Genomic DNA, 16,639 nt, shown 5'->3' on the forward strand with positions numbered 1-16,639 from the left:
TAACAATGATAGCCAAACTAAGTATGTTAGAATAATTTTGGTTCAACTCTATTTACATAAGTTGCATTCTTCTATTTGCAGTTGCTTTTGTTCCTGTTCTTTCATACCATGACAGCAAGAGGTTTATAAAGATTAGTGCTTGCCTGTTGATAATATATATGCTTGATAAGTGCATTTTTCATTTCATCAAATTGCGTATCAATCATTGCTTCTCTCGATTCTTGCTCATATTTAACATTTTTCTTCTGGTATTCTTCAATGTTGCTTTTAATTTCATTCTAAGCATTACATATAATACATTATTTTTTGTACAAGCAAGATGTTAGCCAACATAATAGTATGGACTCAAAAAATTGTAGTTAAAATATAATTAGAGCAGAAATACAAAGCTTAATATAAAATAGTACTGTTTATATTGAACCAATTGTAAATCAGAGGGAATAAGTTTGAAGAGAACCTGCTTAAACAGTCAATATATACAGTAGGTTTCAAATATCTATATACTATATAGTAGTTTTGAATATGGGGATTGAATGAGGAAATCTAGGCACAGAAACATATATCGTTCTTGTTCAAGATTAAGCCATGATACATGAAAAAACACAGCCCATCAGAAGATATTGTTTCTAATTCTGCTGCTTCTAAAAGCAATTTGGCAAAATTCTGGATGTTCTGGTCTTACAATCACAGGGTTTATATTGTTGTTCATTGGCTAATAGGCATGAATACTTTAGATTGGCTTTTTGCCAGTCATTTTTTTCAAAACCATTTGTGATATTGCAGAAGGAGTTTGCCTTGTCTAAAACTGGGAACTGTCTACATTCAATTAAAACATCTTTTGATTTTGCAATCTGGTCTAGTTGTATTCACAGCAATTATCATTCCTGGATTATTGTTAGTATTGAAACATGTTTTGGATAATTTTGAATGTATATTTTTAAACAGACAATTAAAAATATTATTAAGATTAACATGGATTAATTTAAGAGATTTGGAATAAAGAACTAGAATGCCTGACATTAACAACTTAATAGTTATGAGTCAAATAGTAATACATATTTTCATGTGATCTTATCATGAGTTTTATTCCACATTAGAATGTTCATGTTTATTGGACACATCAGAAATTCTTAGGAAAAGGCTGGTAGTCAATTTCAATATGCTCCAAGTATAAAATCATGGAGGGAATACTTGCATGAATATGGGCTTATCCTATCTAGAGAAGTATCCACAAATTTGTTACTATGGTTTTAAGAAGAACAAAAACATGTTAATTTTGAAAGCCAGTTTGGTCTAGTGATTAGGAGAAACCAGAAGACCATGAGTTCTAGGAAGGTGTGTTGGATACCTTCGCTACCTTATTTGTAAAAATAATAAAGGTGGAATATAAATAACATTATATAAATAAACAAAATAAAGAATGTAATCTTAAATATAGTGAACATGGAATTTGGGGGCATACCAAAGTTATTTGTTTATGACGGAAAGAGAGATCCACAATACTTTAATTCAGTGATATGTGCTCATTCTGTCTTGAGTAAAAAGAGTGATAAATTATTTTATATGATTAAGGTTTAATGCTCTGTTCAAATATTGAATTGCTTTCTCTATGTATTCTGATGTGTTTATATGCCTTTTCTTTCATTCTTCTGTAAAGCAAATAAAAACAATAAAAAATCAGTCCCTAATTTGTTTGTAACAGACAACTGTGACTAAGTGTATCTTTTGAACTTATGTTCTGCTAACATGAAGGAAAATGTAAAATCTGTATGTGTATGTGTGCCAACTGTATTCACATTTAACAAGTTACTATTTAATTGGGCTGAGGCTGTAATAACTCTTCCCTCCAGTTAAGCAATTCTTGACAGTCAGGATTGGTTAATCTCAAACATACAAAATCACAGGCATGCCCTGAATAGTGCCATATTTGATTCAACATAAACAAAATAATGAATGTAATGATAACTAATGATTCTCACTTTAGAACCGTATCTACTATTTTTTTATATAAAGTTCAGAAACTAATATGATACAGTCAGAAGTATTACACAATGATAATTTAATTTAGAACTAGTTGATCATGACTCATCAGCTATGTTTAAAGCATGGATTTTGTTTATATACTTGCCTCTAAAAGATAACTTCCTAAATAACAAATTGGGTAGCATGGAGCCCCAAAGAGTTGTTTCAGTTTTCCTTGATTTAATATTGTATTATTAGTTAAAACATGGGTAATATCCTTTGGTGTGCTTAGTGCTGTATAAATATTGGCCTCCCCAGCTTTTAGAACTCTGAAAAAAATGGAAAGATAAATATTTCAAATGTAAATATGATTCTATTTCAAAAGCTAAGTTTATAAAAATAATAATTCTTTCCCATAGTCTTTCTCATAATCACAAAATGGATATGTATTTTTCGGAGTAGAAGACGCACATTAGGTTTTGGGGAGGAAAACAAGAAAAAAAAATCTGTCTCTGCCCTCTGCATCCATTGGTATTCATTTGGCTAGCATCCTTGCAGAAACAGTAAACAGCCTGGTCAACTTCAGCACATTATTGCAGTCTGATTCAGCATGAGCAGCTGATTGGCGGTTGGATCAGCCTCCTGGAATAACGCCAATCAGCTGTTCAAGGCTGCAGGGATCATCACAACTCATCGCCACCTCTGCGCATTGCATTTTTGGCCTCAGCGCGTCATGTTTTTGGTTTCCGCGTGTCACATTTTTGACCTCTGCACGCTGTTTTAGATCCGTTCCAGGCTGCCAGGATCACCATAGCATATCGCTGCCGATCACCGCCTCCGAGCATTGCATTTTCAGCCTCCATGCGTTGCATTTTCAGCCTCCATGCATCACGTTTTTGGCCTCCGCACACCCTGTTTTTGGCCTCTCTGCATCGCATTTTTGGCCAGTTCCACAGAAACTGGCCAAAAATGCAATGTACAGAGGCCGAAAACTAGGTGTGCGGCAGCCAAAAACGCAACGTGCAGAGGCAGTGATCGGCGGTGATATACTGTGGCAATCCCTGAAAACATGACGCGCAGAGGCCTAAAACAGCCAAAGGGTGGGGGCTGGCAGATGGACGGGGCTTCGGCAACATTCAGTGTATAAGACACACAGACATTTCCACCCACTTTTTTTGGGGGGGGGGGAGAGGTGCGTCTTATACTCCGAAAAGTACGGTATGTGTTTGTGAATATAGGTGCTTGTATATGTATGTGTGTACATGTATGTAAATCTCTCTAACAGTGCTTCATTATCTATAAAACATTCTATCTATTCTTATTACTATAAGTGAATGTCATGAGTTCTTATTGTTCAAGCTCTATTAACTGTTTCAGGTAGAAATGATGTTAAGGAAAGAAATAATACTGAAGAGTAAAACACTGAAAGCTAAATAATTAAAACAACAATAACACTCAGACATTTTCTAATGTTAAATTTAAGGGCTCTCAACCTATTCCCAAATCAACAGAAAACTATTTTGGCTTGAAATTTGGTCTCTCCATAACCAATTTCTATCCTCTCTTGCCTGTGTTTGGAATCACTGAAGTCATCTGACTTTCTTCATTAGTAATGAGTGACAAAATCAATCAGATTTTATATCTTGTTGTTGCATTTGAAATAGTATTAAAATAAATGGAAAAGTACTACTTGAATGTCAGTACATCTAAGGATAACTTATTTCTGTCTCATGGATGGCAGTGAGACAAATATATCATGGAACATGACAGAAAAACGTTGCCATGGTAAATTTGTGCCATGGTTTGATGTAAATGAGGAAAGATCCTTAAAATAAAACATTGGTATACATGCGTGTTTATATACATTTGTATACCATCCCGCCTAAGATTATCATATTTACATTATACAGTACACATTTCGCACCCTCTCGACTTGCACATCTCACGCACTGCCACACACATCTTGTCCGCACCCCACCTCTTGCTTAAACTTCCTGACTCTCCCACACACCTTTGTGCATTTCCTCTCTGTAATGGCATGTGGGGATAGGATAGGATGGGTGGCTGGAAAATATGCTCAGGTAAGAGAGGGCATACCCACAGATGCATAAGGGGCAGAGGAAGACACTCAGAAAAGAACTAATTTCTCAGGATGTAAAAGAGATGGAAGGAGATTTGTACCATCAGACTTGCAATGTAGCCTTACAATAAATAAGGTAGAATTGGCTTATCTGGTTATATGTGTCCAATCTGATCCACTTGAGGTGGTGACACTCCCACACCAAGCTGCAGCCACTTACAATTGCCTAGGGCTTGTGGTTTCTTGCTGGTTCCCCCACCCTAACTTTGGTTGCTTCAGCTAGTGACTGTGGGATTCACTTAACAATAGCAGCTGGGACTACAGGGATTGTCATTGCTAAACAATGCTGTCCTGCTTTATGACCACATTGCCTAGAGATTGAAATGCCATTCCCAATGGTCATCTAAATCAAAGGCTATCTGTACAGAAACAGAATTTTGTTCCATTGCTTTGTGCTCTAAAAATATACCCACAATTAAAAAAGATACGTTTAATTGCAGAGATTAACTCATATTAAGAGCCTAGCAGATAAAGAATACTATTACAAAAGAACTGATATCCAGCTTAGTAACAAGAAAAAAAATACAATTATTTTCTAATGACTTAATCATTCATTAGATAAAATTTCAGCTCTTTTCCCTACCTTATCAAGGAATCCTTTCGTTTATTACCACTCATAATAAACAGAACAACATTCCATCTGTGGAAGGCTCCTGTAGCACCAGAACGACTGAGTTTTTCGCGCCATCTTTTAGGTGCAGATTGCATTTGAGGTGAATAAAGAGAATCGTTTTTAATTTTATAACCCCATTCATAAGTTGTTTCATCAAGCCATCTGCCACTTTCAGCACTATTAATTACGTAGTCCTTAGTTAGTACCCATTTTCCTGAAAAACAAATGAAGTATCAACCACCAAATTTTTGCGTAAACAAACTGCTGTCAAAGGTCAAATATAAAAATTAGCAAAAATTCTTAAGACAAAACAGTTAGAGATTAAATGATATTTTACATTACTATATTTAACTATTTAATTTTTTTTGAATGCATATTTTTTCTGGCCATCATTAAATCCTGATCTTAGCTTAAGACCTATACATCTATTTAATAGCATATTATCATATTTAATAAATAAATACTGTAAGCCTATGGAAATATATTCAAAGGTAATACATTACCTAATTTTTCATTATTCATTCATATCCATGGCAGCAATACCATGTCTTTTATATAAAAACAAACTTTAGCTTGCTTCATAGTTTGATGCCAATCAGTTTCATTGGAGAGCAAAGCAGATTGTGCCATTGCATAGTACTATTTTACCAGATGGTATTTCTATAGGTGCTAGCTTTGGATGCCAGCAATCATCTGATGGAAAGGTACTCTCAGCCTCTTTGGGACAAGCTATTTCATTATGCTATAACACTGAATTTCTGATTGAAATATGATATAGCATATAATGAAATAAAATGGATAAAAATAATGGTGGTTTGAATGAGTGAAATCATAATTATCAGATACTTAAATGCTATAACTACATCGTGCACACATAATGGTAATACAAGTTTCATTTATTATACATGTTATTAAAAATTCAGAACGAATTGAGAGACATTTGCTCAATCCAGAGGGGGATATTGTGGAATAAATATATGTGGAAAAAATTATGAATTACTGAGACTTAAATATGACATCAAAATTGAACACAATGAAAAATAAATCCATTGTTATACCAATCATGACTGAAGGCCTCAGAGTGATAATTAAGGGACTTGCTCAATATCTGGAAATACTGAATTTACCAGATCTGAACACATTATTAAAAAAAAAAAAACCAATGCCTCTGACATAGCCAATCTTTTCTGGAGAGCTATCCAAATCTCCCTATCAGTTTGGAGGGATACATTCCTCTTACTAGGATAAACTCAATTGGAGGCAAGTCATTATGCATTTATTTTAATAGAGATTATTAGAGATAACATTATTAGAAGATACATTTGGAGAAAAAATAATCAAACAGCTTTAAAGGTAATAGAATATAAAAAGAAATAAATTCAACAAAATTTTGTGTTTCCAGGTTTAGAGAAAGAATATCAATGAGATGAATACAAGTAGCCCTCGACTTACAACTATTTGTTTAGTAACCGTTTGAAGTTCCAACAGCGCTGAAAAAAGTGATGTCGCCATTTTTCACATGACTTTTGCAGCATCCCTATGGTCACGGGATCAAAATTTGGATGCTTCGCAACTGGCATCTATTTATGACAGTTGCAGTGTCATGGAGTCATGTGATCACTTTTTGAGATCTTCTGACAAGCAAAATCAATGGGAAAACCAGATAGCAGCAATAGCACTTAGACTTATATACCGTTTCATAGTGCTTTTACAGCCCTCTCTAAGCGGTTTACCGAGTCAGCATATTGCCCCCAACAATCTGGGCCCTCATTTTACCCACCTCGGTAGGATGGAAGGCTGAGTCAACCTTGAGCCAGTGAGATTTGAACTGCTGAACTGCAGCTAGCAGTCAGCTGAAGTAGCCGGCAGTACTGCACTCTAACCACTGCGCCACCTCGGCTCTTAATCGACTTAAGATCCATTTAATGGATTAAGTTAACATGGCATCTAACATAATACTGTCATCAACAATCCATGTTTAGGAGTGGAAGTGAGAATGGTTTGAAAGCTAAGGAGAGGAATAATGAATGTGTTAACATAAACTATGTCTTGAATTTTGGCCTTTAATTCATTCAGCTTAGCATTTTTACTTCCATTTCTGCACTTAATGGTGCAGAAGCACATAATGGTGCTTACTCAATGCATGATAATGTTGAATATATATAAAGAATAAAAGAAAAAAATGTATGTTAGGTTTTGGTTTTTTTACTCAGACATGTCAAATTATATTTTTCTTTGTATACTGTATAAGCAATAGAGAAATCCATGTCAAGGTCGCTGCTATATTTTCATATGCCATTCTTTTCCAAAGAATCATTATAAGCAACTGGTCTGAAATCATCTGAAATAACTACAGTATATTGTATTTACCTGCTGCACATGCTGCTAGAAACTTTTCACTCTTGCAAGGTCTTTTTGCTATAAGATGAGTACAATTTTTATATTGCTAAAGAAAAAAAAGAATTGTTATTAAAATGTGTTTGTGTTATTTAAGGATTAGCAGGCATCTTTATTATGGATCAGCATATTACATTAACAAGTAACTCTTAGTGGGATGCACACAGTAGTATGTTGGCTGCACAGAATATTCTAGCTTGCATAAAATAGTATGGGCATGTTTGGAGTAAAACTGAGCTTTGGTTGTACTTGTGGCAATGTGATCAAAATGTGACAAAATTACTATTGTGTCCTTACTGGTAATAAGAAATATTACCAGAGGTACAAGCATGACTAAAACTGGTAATTAAGGTTCTACCTTATCTTACTGAAAAACAATATGTGAAAACTTATAATGATCAAAGCCACAATAAAAGTCATAAGTTAATATCTATGCGTCCATTTAGTACTGTGCTTCCTTTTCTTATCTCATGCCTTAATTTCTTACTTTTTCTTTATTCTGTAAATGATATGTATCCTGAAAGAAAATAACATATGTATATATGTATCCATTTATACTAAGACCAGAAACTAAGTTCAATTTCCAATCAAAAACTCTTTCCAATAAAACTGCTGCAGGCCTGTAATTACCTTATGTATTTATCAAGTACTATCACTTACCTCACTGTTAAAGAAAAAACAGTCTAATTTCAGAAGCAACTGGATTAGAATCTTCTTTTCTTCATTCTTAAATCCAGTTAACTGAATCTTTGGTTTCCCTTCCATCTATTTAAAATAGTTATATGAAACAAAAAAGTATGACTGAAACTTCCGTTATATTGAGATCAATGAGTTTCTGTTCAAATTTTAGTAACATTATATATAGATAAAAAGGGTCAGCCCTAAGGACATTGCTTCATTTCTTCTAACCAGACAACACATAGTCAGTTTTGACTAATAGACTGCAGGTGTGGAAATGCAGCAATTTTCATTTTATGAATGGCCAGAAGATTAATGGCCATCAAGTACTTCTCAACAAAAGATATTCCCATTGGATACAATTACATTTGCAATTAGTAAGTTATAAGGGGTGGGGGGGACTGCCTGCTCACTTATTTTCATACATACCTCCAGTGTGTGTGTGTGTGTGAGAGAGAGAGAGAGAATGTGTGTAATTAACTGCCCAGGGCAGGTCTGCTAAGTAGCACATCTTTGAGGTCTGGCAATTTTGCTCTTGCTAGCTGAAGGCTCCTGATAAGCAACAATCAAGGAGTTCAATACCTGCAGAGTGACATTGTTCCTAGTCAGATCCCCAATAGAAGAACTTGGGAGCAAGCAGACATCTGACTGGGAGCAAATAGTGACTGGAGGATGGCATGGTAGCACCTTAATTTCCCCCCAACACTTTATCCAGATGAAAAGCTACCCACAGTGATTCTGAATGCTTTCTTCATGGTAGACAATCAAGTACCTATTCTTTGACAAAGTCCTCCAGTTCTGGTGAATATGGCTGCTTTCACAGGATGATTAAACCAGCCCGCCTATTTAATTTCTCTGATGCCTACTCTCAATTCTTAGTAACCCATCATTACCAGATGACTGATAATTATAAAGCTGACATAAATGCAAGCTTAACTGCCAGCACTTGTACTTTACTTTGTCAGCCTGATGGGAAGTCCTGTCTACTTTGCTATACAACTCCGTGAAAACTAAAATGCACCAAGTAAGCCAGCCAGTTATGCAATAAGTAATTGCTTCATATGATGCCAGTGTTCTTTCTACAGTTACAGGAATTATGTTTATGTCCATAGTTAAAATAAATATTGGGCTGTATCCAGGCATCCCACTCAAATTAAGAGGATGTAAAGGGTTATGCAAAACTTGATCTGCAATAATTTCGGTGTGATTACCTGAAATAAAACTAAAGCAGGACCTCAACTATTGCGACCAACAGAACAAATCTTTAATCCTATGTAAAAAAATGCTAAACAACAAACTCAACCTAAGCATGCACTGGACTAGATTCCAAAGCCAGTGACCATGGAAGAGCAATTAGCCAATTTGTTAATGATCTTACTCTCCTCAAGACATTTCAAGTCCAACAGCAATAACTATAGAAAGAAAGAAAAAACAGACTTCACAACATGTCTCTGGAGATTCTCAGTCATCCTGGTCATGGTTGTCCCAAAGGTATTTTTTTTTCCAGGAGGCAACTGGCCTTTCTGGTTTTTCTTTGAAGACGTTTCACTTCTCATCCAAGCAGCTTCTTCAGCTTCGACTGGAGCCTTCCATTCCCCATCATCCAGTCAGAGCTGAAGAAGCTTCTTGGATGAGAAGCGAAACGTCTTCAAAGAAAAACCAGAAAGTCCAGTTGCCTCTTGATGAAAAAAAAAAAAAAAGCACCTTTGGGGCAGACTCCACAACCATTTCTACCTGGAGATGGAAAGATCAGCATCCTAGCCACAGTGCCTCAAACTTCTTCCACCTTCTTAGAGGCGTTACGTATCTACGTTACGCCAGAAGCGTAAGGTTGGAAAAAAAAACCGCTTTGGGACGGTGGGAAAGATAACGGGAGAGATAATTGAGGAGCCTCTGCCTCCTTTAAAACGGTGATTTGTCAACCGCGGGTATCGTTCGCCATTTCACCAAAGCTTCAAAAGTGGGAAACATTCTGTCCACCGAGTCCAAAAAGCCCCTGAAGAAAAGCAGCCACCCGTCTGTTTCTCCATACCCCCCGCTCCGCCCGCCCCCCGTTATCTCCCCCCCCCAGTTATACTCAGCCGGCCGCTACCCAAACGGAGCCATTACCTCGAAAAGTTCCTTCCGGGCCCCGCGAGCTTCTTCAGTCTCCTCCCTCGTTCCCGCGCGCGGTTCAGGCTTCACTGGCTCCTCCCCCCGGATGTTTGAGCCGTTCCGGGCCGTCGCTACTAACGCTTGCTTGGTCTCCGGGGTTACGAGGCTCGGAACGCAGGGGCGGCTGGCCTACCTGGTAAGTGACGTCGGGATGCATTTCCCACGCAGTGGTGGTGGTGGTGGTGGGGGGGGGGGGAAAGGCTTAGGTGATACGTCGGAATCTGTGGGCCTTTTGCCTCCCTCGATCTCCGCTGGGTTTTCATTCACCTCTTAGTGTTCCGCGCCCCTCCCTGAGATTCAGGTTCTTGACCTGCCGTAAAAAAAAGTGTGGTGGCATTTTGAAAACTGTCCCACGCATTAATCCTTCCGTCTTGCTTCCCTGCAGCTGACGAAGTAGATCCTAATCCATGATATGTTGGATGTTTAAAGGTGTCTCGAGGATTGTAGGGTTTCCTGCCTGGGCAGGGGGTTGGACTAGAAGACCTCCAAGTTCCCTTCCAACTCTGTTATTCTATTCTATTCTATTGTCGTTGCATCCGGAGTAAAAGATATCCCTCGTGAGGGCGTATTTACATTGGGGCTCAGGCCATAGACTCGCTGTTTTCCATTCGCTGCCTTCCTCCTTCATGCTTGTCAATGCACTGAATGCAACAGGGTTTATTTTTCAGGAGTACACAAACTCACGTCTTTGCATAAGTCTATGTTGTAACTTTCTAGATAAAAATGGGATTAGAGCCGCCCATTCAATATAAGGCGGGCAGCTATATAAACGTTTTAAATAAATAAATGGATTTATACAGTGTAATAAAATACACTTAGGTAGCATTGATTCACTGTTGTATGGACTCTAGAAATAGTACCGTGGTTTAATAAACTACAGATTACATACATAGCTTTTACTGATGTATAACAAGGTAAATATGAGATGCTCTTGCTTACAACTATTTTTGCTTCTTTCATCACTCATTCTTCACACTGTATATTGCCTGCTACTTTATTATCACCAGTTATGTATAATTACTTACACTATTCTTTTGTTAGTTATGTACTTAAATTATTTTGTTATATGTATAATTTGTATAATTATAATATGTATACATATGTATAATATGTATAATTTGCAATCATTCTATTTTCTTTGTCAGACAAAACTGTTTTATGTCCTTAATTCCTTAATTTTAAGATTCAGATTCTTCATTGCATCATACAAACTAACATTCACTGATTTTATTCGGTTTCTCATTCATCAGTTATACTGAAAACTACATGTTGATTCATATCCCCAACTAACATCTCTAATATCAGCACAGCATTCCCTATATATTTATAATTATGTACTGCAAAACCACCAAGGAAGCATCATAAATTCATGTCTTACCCCGTACTTGATGTACAAATATCCATTAAACTGTTTATTCACTTGCATGCTTTTGTTTCCACCAGATGCATTTATTTATTTATTACTATCCTGTCTTTATTATTTTTACAAATAACTCAAAGCTGCGAACATATACAACACATTTTCCTCCTATTTTCCCCATAACAACTCCATGAGGTGGGATGGGCTGAGAGTGACTATCCCAAGCTTACCCAACTGACTTTCATAGCTAATATGGGACTAGAATTCACTGTCTCTGGTTTCAAGCCTGGTGCCTTAACCACTATGAAGCTGATGTTATATGAAACTGGCTGTTATACATTTCAGTAATCAATGATTAATTCCACATTTGCACAAAATTTCATAATTGGACCTACTTTGTTTTATCTGAATCAACAAAGATAAACTTTCTCATACTGACAAATATCTCAATGAGATATTGAAAAACATTGTAGAATATTTTTTTAAAAATATGTTACAAAAGAAAAACCTCATATATGGCTAAGAAACCAAGTTGACTTCGCTTTCCCCTATATACAATGAAAGACAAGACAGCAGACACCAGGAAGGACAATTATGTTTGACCTGGTGACAGAGTCACATGCTAGAACCAAAACATAGGCAACCCATGCGCCCCCAAGCCCACATCAAAACCAGTCCCCCTATAAAAAGTTTCAAAGCCTCCTTTTTCTCTGTAACCCCTAAGAACAAATCCCTTCTTATTGGGAAATAAACTGATCAACCTCCAGCAGTGCCTCGTGTCTTATTTGCCTGTGTTCTCCCATCTTGGAGAACAGGACCCAGAAAAATTCTTTTAACACTTAACTTCTAACAAAAACCTACCTGATAATGAAGGATTCAGCAAAAGGGGGAACACTAGGCAACTATAGACCAATTACCTGCTTACCATCAATTTTCAAATTGCATTGTGTAGTAGCCAATGCAGTCCAACAGCATCTAGTTGAAAACAAGCTCCTTCCAACTGAACAGAAATTTAGGCTGCACAAGACCAAACCTTAAGAACAAACGCATACAGAATGCAGTAGTTATGTGCATTCCTAGAATGGTGCATGTTACGCTTCTGCTCGACAAACTTCTCAAGACTCCAAGGTGCTGGTTTTGATCTCTTAAAGCCTACATACCGTGTTTCCCCGAAAATAAGCCCTCCCCCCAAAATAAGCCCTCCCCGAAAATATTTAAACCCATGGGTAGCCGGTCCCTGCCATTTCCTCTGGTTAGGGTTAGGGAGACAGAGCTGGAAGTCAGGTAAGATGGCAAGAGGAGCCTCCACACGCCCCACAATAATAAGACCTCCCTGAAAATAAGGCCAAGCGCTTATTTTGGGGTTAAAAAAAAATAAGACAGGGTATTACTTTTGGGGAAACACAGTAGGTTATTTGAAGGACATCTCTCCCCAGTTACATCAGTGTACTCTATTAGATCTGCCAGAGAATGCATGCTAGTATACCATCAGCTAGGTGCCTATATTTGGTGGGTCCCAGGAGATATACAGTACCTTTTTTACTGTGATGCTTGCCTTCTGGAACATTCTTCCCTGCCTGATTATATTATCTACAAACTTTTGATATTTCAGAAACCCCACAAGATCTTGTTATATTAGGCCTGGGGCTCCCAGAAAACTGGAGACATGCTTAGATGGCCCCATTATTGAGCTGGCTATTTTTATTCCTCTTCACCTAGAATTTGTATCTCTATGTTACTATTAATGTGATTTATATATTTTTTATACCTATGATTTTTAATATGTGGTTTTACCTACTGCTTGTTCATCATACTGAATCACCTTGGGCGAGATGGCTAGCTATGTAAACTTCATTACTAAAAAAATGATAAAATGTACATTTTTATGTATATGTTCTTTATGGTTAAATATTCGGTTCCAAAGGAAAAGATTTATTAAATATCTATATGGGAATTGCTAATAGCTAACATTCAGTGCTGTTTGTTATTTAGGTCCCCATATACTGTCTTTATATGACAGCTTAACATTTTAGGCTTATGTTTCATAAATGGCAACATCTATATAATTGATGCTAAAGTTGACAAGATCATTTTCCTTCCTCATAAGTACCTGTCTATTCCTAAGGCAGTTAACTTACAACTGAATAATATATGTGAATCATAGGTAGTAGTCATAAGAATGTTGTTTTCTACCAAGAATTGTACCTTCTCTGATATATTTGAAAAAATGGCTACATTTGGTGGAATTCCTGAGAATAACAGTTCTGTGTAATTATGGTTTATCATCAGAAAAACATATTTCTGCTCCAAAGCCCACCTCTGAATGGGCTTAATATTGTGAATGGGAATCTTGAGAGATACAGAACTCTGTTCTGTGAATTCACATGTGACTGCTAAAAATGCCTGTTTTTCCTAGCTATAAACAGAATAGATGCTGCCAACCCCTCATCCCCAAAAGAAACAACCATTGAGGGAAAGAAAAGAGAAATATTTTCATGTTTTTTATTTGCTAGCAATTTTACAATCAAGTTTTTATACCTATGTCACCAATCAAAAGGATTTGGACATTTTATTTTCTATATTTATTTAGAAATGGAGTGGAGAGGTGATTTTTCTCTTGAGTTTTTGAACTTGGATTGTTTGCTAAACTCATTTCCTGGAAATCTGGAGGTTCAACAGGTACTTGGTGACATTGATGAGAAAATAAAGAAAAATACTTCATGGTAAGCTGTTTTATTTTTTCAATATTGTATATAATTCAGTGACAAGAGTTTTCTGAATGTTTTTTAATTACTGTATTTATGCTGCTTATTCATTTATGAACTTTACATAACAGTTGTTTGAAACATGGAAGAACACAAATGAGGACCAGGTTTGTGGGGGCAATAAGCTGACTTTGTATAAAATAGAATACCGCTTAGGGGTGGCCAAAAAGCCCTACTAAGCAGGTATATAGAAAAGTATGAAGGCTATTGCTTAAAAGCATTGTAAGCCGCCCTGAGTCTCCGGAGAAGTGCGGCATATAAATCAAACTAATAAATAATAAATAAATAAAAATATCTCTTTTCAAATTGTTAGAACAACCACATTTTTGCAAGGCTTACATGGCTACTTCAGAAGCTTCTCCTGGCTATCTTTGCAGAACTGTGCAAGCATAATCTGTTTGATTCAAGTCAGAGTAGTTTTGGAAACATGACAAATTAGCATAGATGTCACAGCACAATAAGGTACCCTGTTTCCCCAAAAATAAGACATCCCCTGATAATAAATCCAATCAGGCTTTTGAGCAAATGCGCTAAAATAAGCCTCTCCCAAAAATAAGCCCTCCCTGAAAATATTTAAACTCAGAACTGGAAATCAGGTAAGATGGCAATAGGAGCCCCATCTTGTTCCATGCGCCCCAAAATAATAAGATATCTCCAAAAATAAGGCCAAGCGCTTATTTCGGGGTTCAAAAGAATATAAGACAGGGTCTTATTTTCGGGAAAACACGGTAGCATTATACAAACATAATTAACTTTATTTATTTGAATAAATACTGCATTTTCTGACCCTCTGGAATGAAATCAGCCCTGGGTATAGTAGTAATATGGTGATGCTATTCTAATCCATTCAACCTTTCTATGCAAATACTTCCATATGATATTCCTACAGAAATATTACTTACATTGGTCTTCCCAAATTAATGGCCAAACTGAATTCCGGGAGTTGAAATCCAGACATCTTGAAGGTGCCCAAGTGGGAATATATAACTAGTTGTTTCGAAAATTATAAAGTGATGACATTAGTCTTCTTTTATGACAAATTAAGTAACAAAATTATAGGGTGACATAAAATGTTGATATTCTGCAGAAAATAGGTAATATACTAAAAATAATGAAAATACTTGTTTTTCTTTTTTGGTGTAGTGTGGAACAATGCCTTAAGGAACTACAACTGGAATTAAATGAAACTTGTTCTGATGAGTTGTTGCAGGACACAACAAGTTTTCTTCAATGGCTAAATAACCATGATTTCAGTTCAACCAAATTCTCTTCAACCCATCAAGGAGAATTAATCAAGTTTCTCCAAACACTGGTGAAAATGCTACTTTTTATGTTTGTGACAGAAAAGTTTTATAGCACACTTGTCCTTTGGGAATTTAGTTGCTATTAGCTAGTGTAAAATGCAGTTAAATTGAAAAAATTGCAGAATTTTGTGCAGTGTTTTTGCACAAAACACTGTTTTGTGAAACTGTGTCTAGAATTTTGGACAATAATGTTTAGTTTACAAGGTTTTCAGTCTTAACGACAAATTTTAAAGTCATGTAGATTTTTCATTTCGGTACTTATCTCTTGAGAGTAGATCAATACTGTTTGATATAATCAGTTGCATCCAGGCTGCACATATTTTAACCTGTTCTTAGATAAGATTAAATTTGTAATTAGTTAAAAACATAATGCTAATGATACTTAAACCTGTATGGATACATAGCCTGTTTCACTGGTTTCATATAGAGGTAAATAGGAATGAGGAGCAGAATTGAGCCTGGGGCACATCTTGATCCTGTAAATCAGGCGACTTATGGCTAGATCCCTCCCCCCCGACTAGAATTAACTTTGGAGGAAGGATGAAAACCTATGAAGCATAATGCTCCTCATTCCCAAACCTCTAAACCAGTTCAGAAGTATGCTGTAGTTGATGGCATTGAAAGCCATCATGAAATCATGAAGGGCCAGAGCTCATCATGAAGGACCAAAGCCATCATGAAATCTATCCCATCAGAGCTCATCCACAATGGCAGTTTACAGTAATCCAGTAAAACATATTGCTCATTAAAATGTCCACAGTAAACATTATTAAAGTAAACATTATTAAAGTAAAAATGTATGCAATGTAGAATAATAATGAAAAAATAACTACCGTATTTTTCGGAGTATAAGACGCACCTTTCCCCCCCCTAAAAGTGGGTGAAAATTTAGGTGCGTCTTATACACCGAATGTAGCCCCGCCCACCCACTGCTCCCCACCCTTTGGCCTCTGCTTCACAGCAGTTACCTCCTTGCAAGCAAACAGCAAGAAAAAACAGCTCCTTTCAGCTTCAGCACAGCCTAATTAGCTCAAGTTGATTGGATCGGCCTCCCGACTCTCAGCTGATTTGCTCTCAGCTGTTTTGCACAGGGCTCTGGTAAATTGCTGGAGCAGATTTTCTTTTTCCTTGTGCTAATCAAGCTATGGTGAAAACAAAAATGAAAGTAAAGCAGGCTGTTTGCTGTTTGACGCAAGGAGGCAAAATTGCTCAGAGGCAGGGTGAGATTTCTTTTTCTTCTTTTCCTCACCAAAAAAGGTAGGAGCG

General features: G+C 36.6%; 2 protein-coding genes across 3 annotated transcripts in view; one reads left to right on the forward strand and one right to left on the reverse strand.

The window, feature by feature from the left end:
• The window catches only part of SLF1 (SMC5-SMC6 complex localization factor 1), a 29,466-nt gene extending 21,589 nt beyond the window's left edge, over positions 1-7,877 (reverse strand). The window contains exons 1-5 of the mRNA XM_070935755.1: positions 7,773-7,877; positions 7,086-7,161; positions 4,686-4,929; positions 2,129-2,291; positions 144-278 (exon numbers count right to left, since the gene is read on the reverse strand). Coding sequence (XP_070791856.1) covers positions 144-278; positions 2,129-2,291; positions 4,686-4,929; positions 7,086-7,161; positions 7,773-7,877 — 723 coding nt within the window. The remainder of the gene's footprint in view (positions 1-143; positions 279-2,128; positions 2,292-4,685; positions 4,930-7,085; positions 7,162-7,772) is intronic.
• Positions 7,878-10,024: 2,147 nt separating this feature from the next.
• The window catches only part of KIAA0825 (KIAA0825 ortholog), a 168,804-nt gene continuing 162,189 nt past the window's right edge, over positions 10,025-16,639 (forward strand). Inside the window, exons 1-3 of one of the 2 annotated variants that reach the window (XM_070935756.1) lie at positions 10,025-10,080; positions 13,895-14,027; positions 15,213-15,381. In XM_070935756.1, coding sequence (XP_070791857.1) covers positions 13,897-14,027; positions 15,213-15,381 — 300 coding nt within the window. In that variant the 5' untranslated portion in view covers positions 10,025-10,080; positions 13,895-13,896. The remainder of the gene's footprint in view (positions 10,081-13,894; positions 14,028-15,212; positions 15,382-16,639) is intronic. The other variant, XM_070935757.1, reaches the window with a different exon arrangement.

Source organism: Pituophis catenifer, unplaced genomic scaffold (genome assembly GCF_029215685.1).
Source record: "Pituophis catenifer annectens isolate HBS135680 unplaced genomic scaffold, rPitCat1.0.hap2 SCAF_2, whole genome shotgun sequence".
Classification (NCBI taxonomy): Eukaryota; Metazoa; Chordata; class Lepidosauria; order Squamata; family Colubridae; genus Pituophis; species Pituophis catenifer.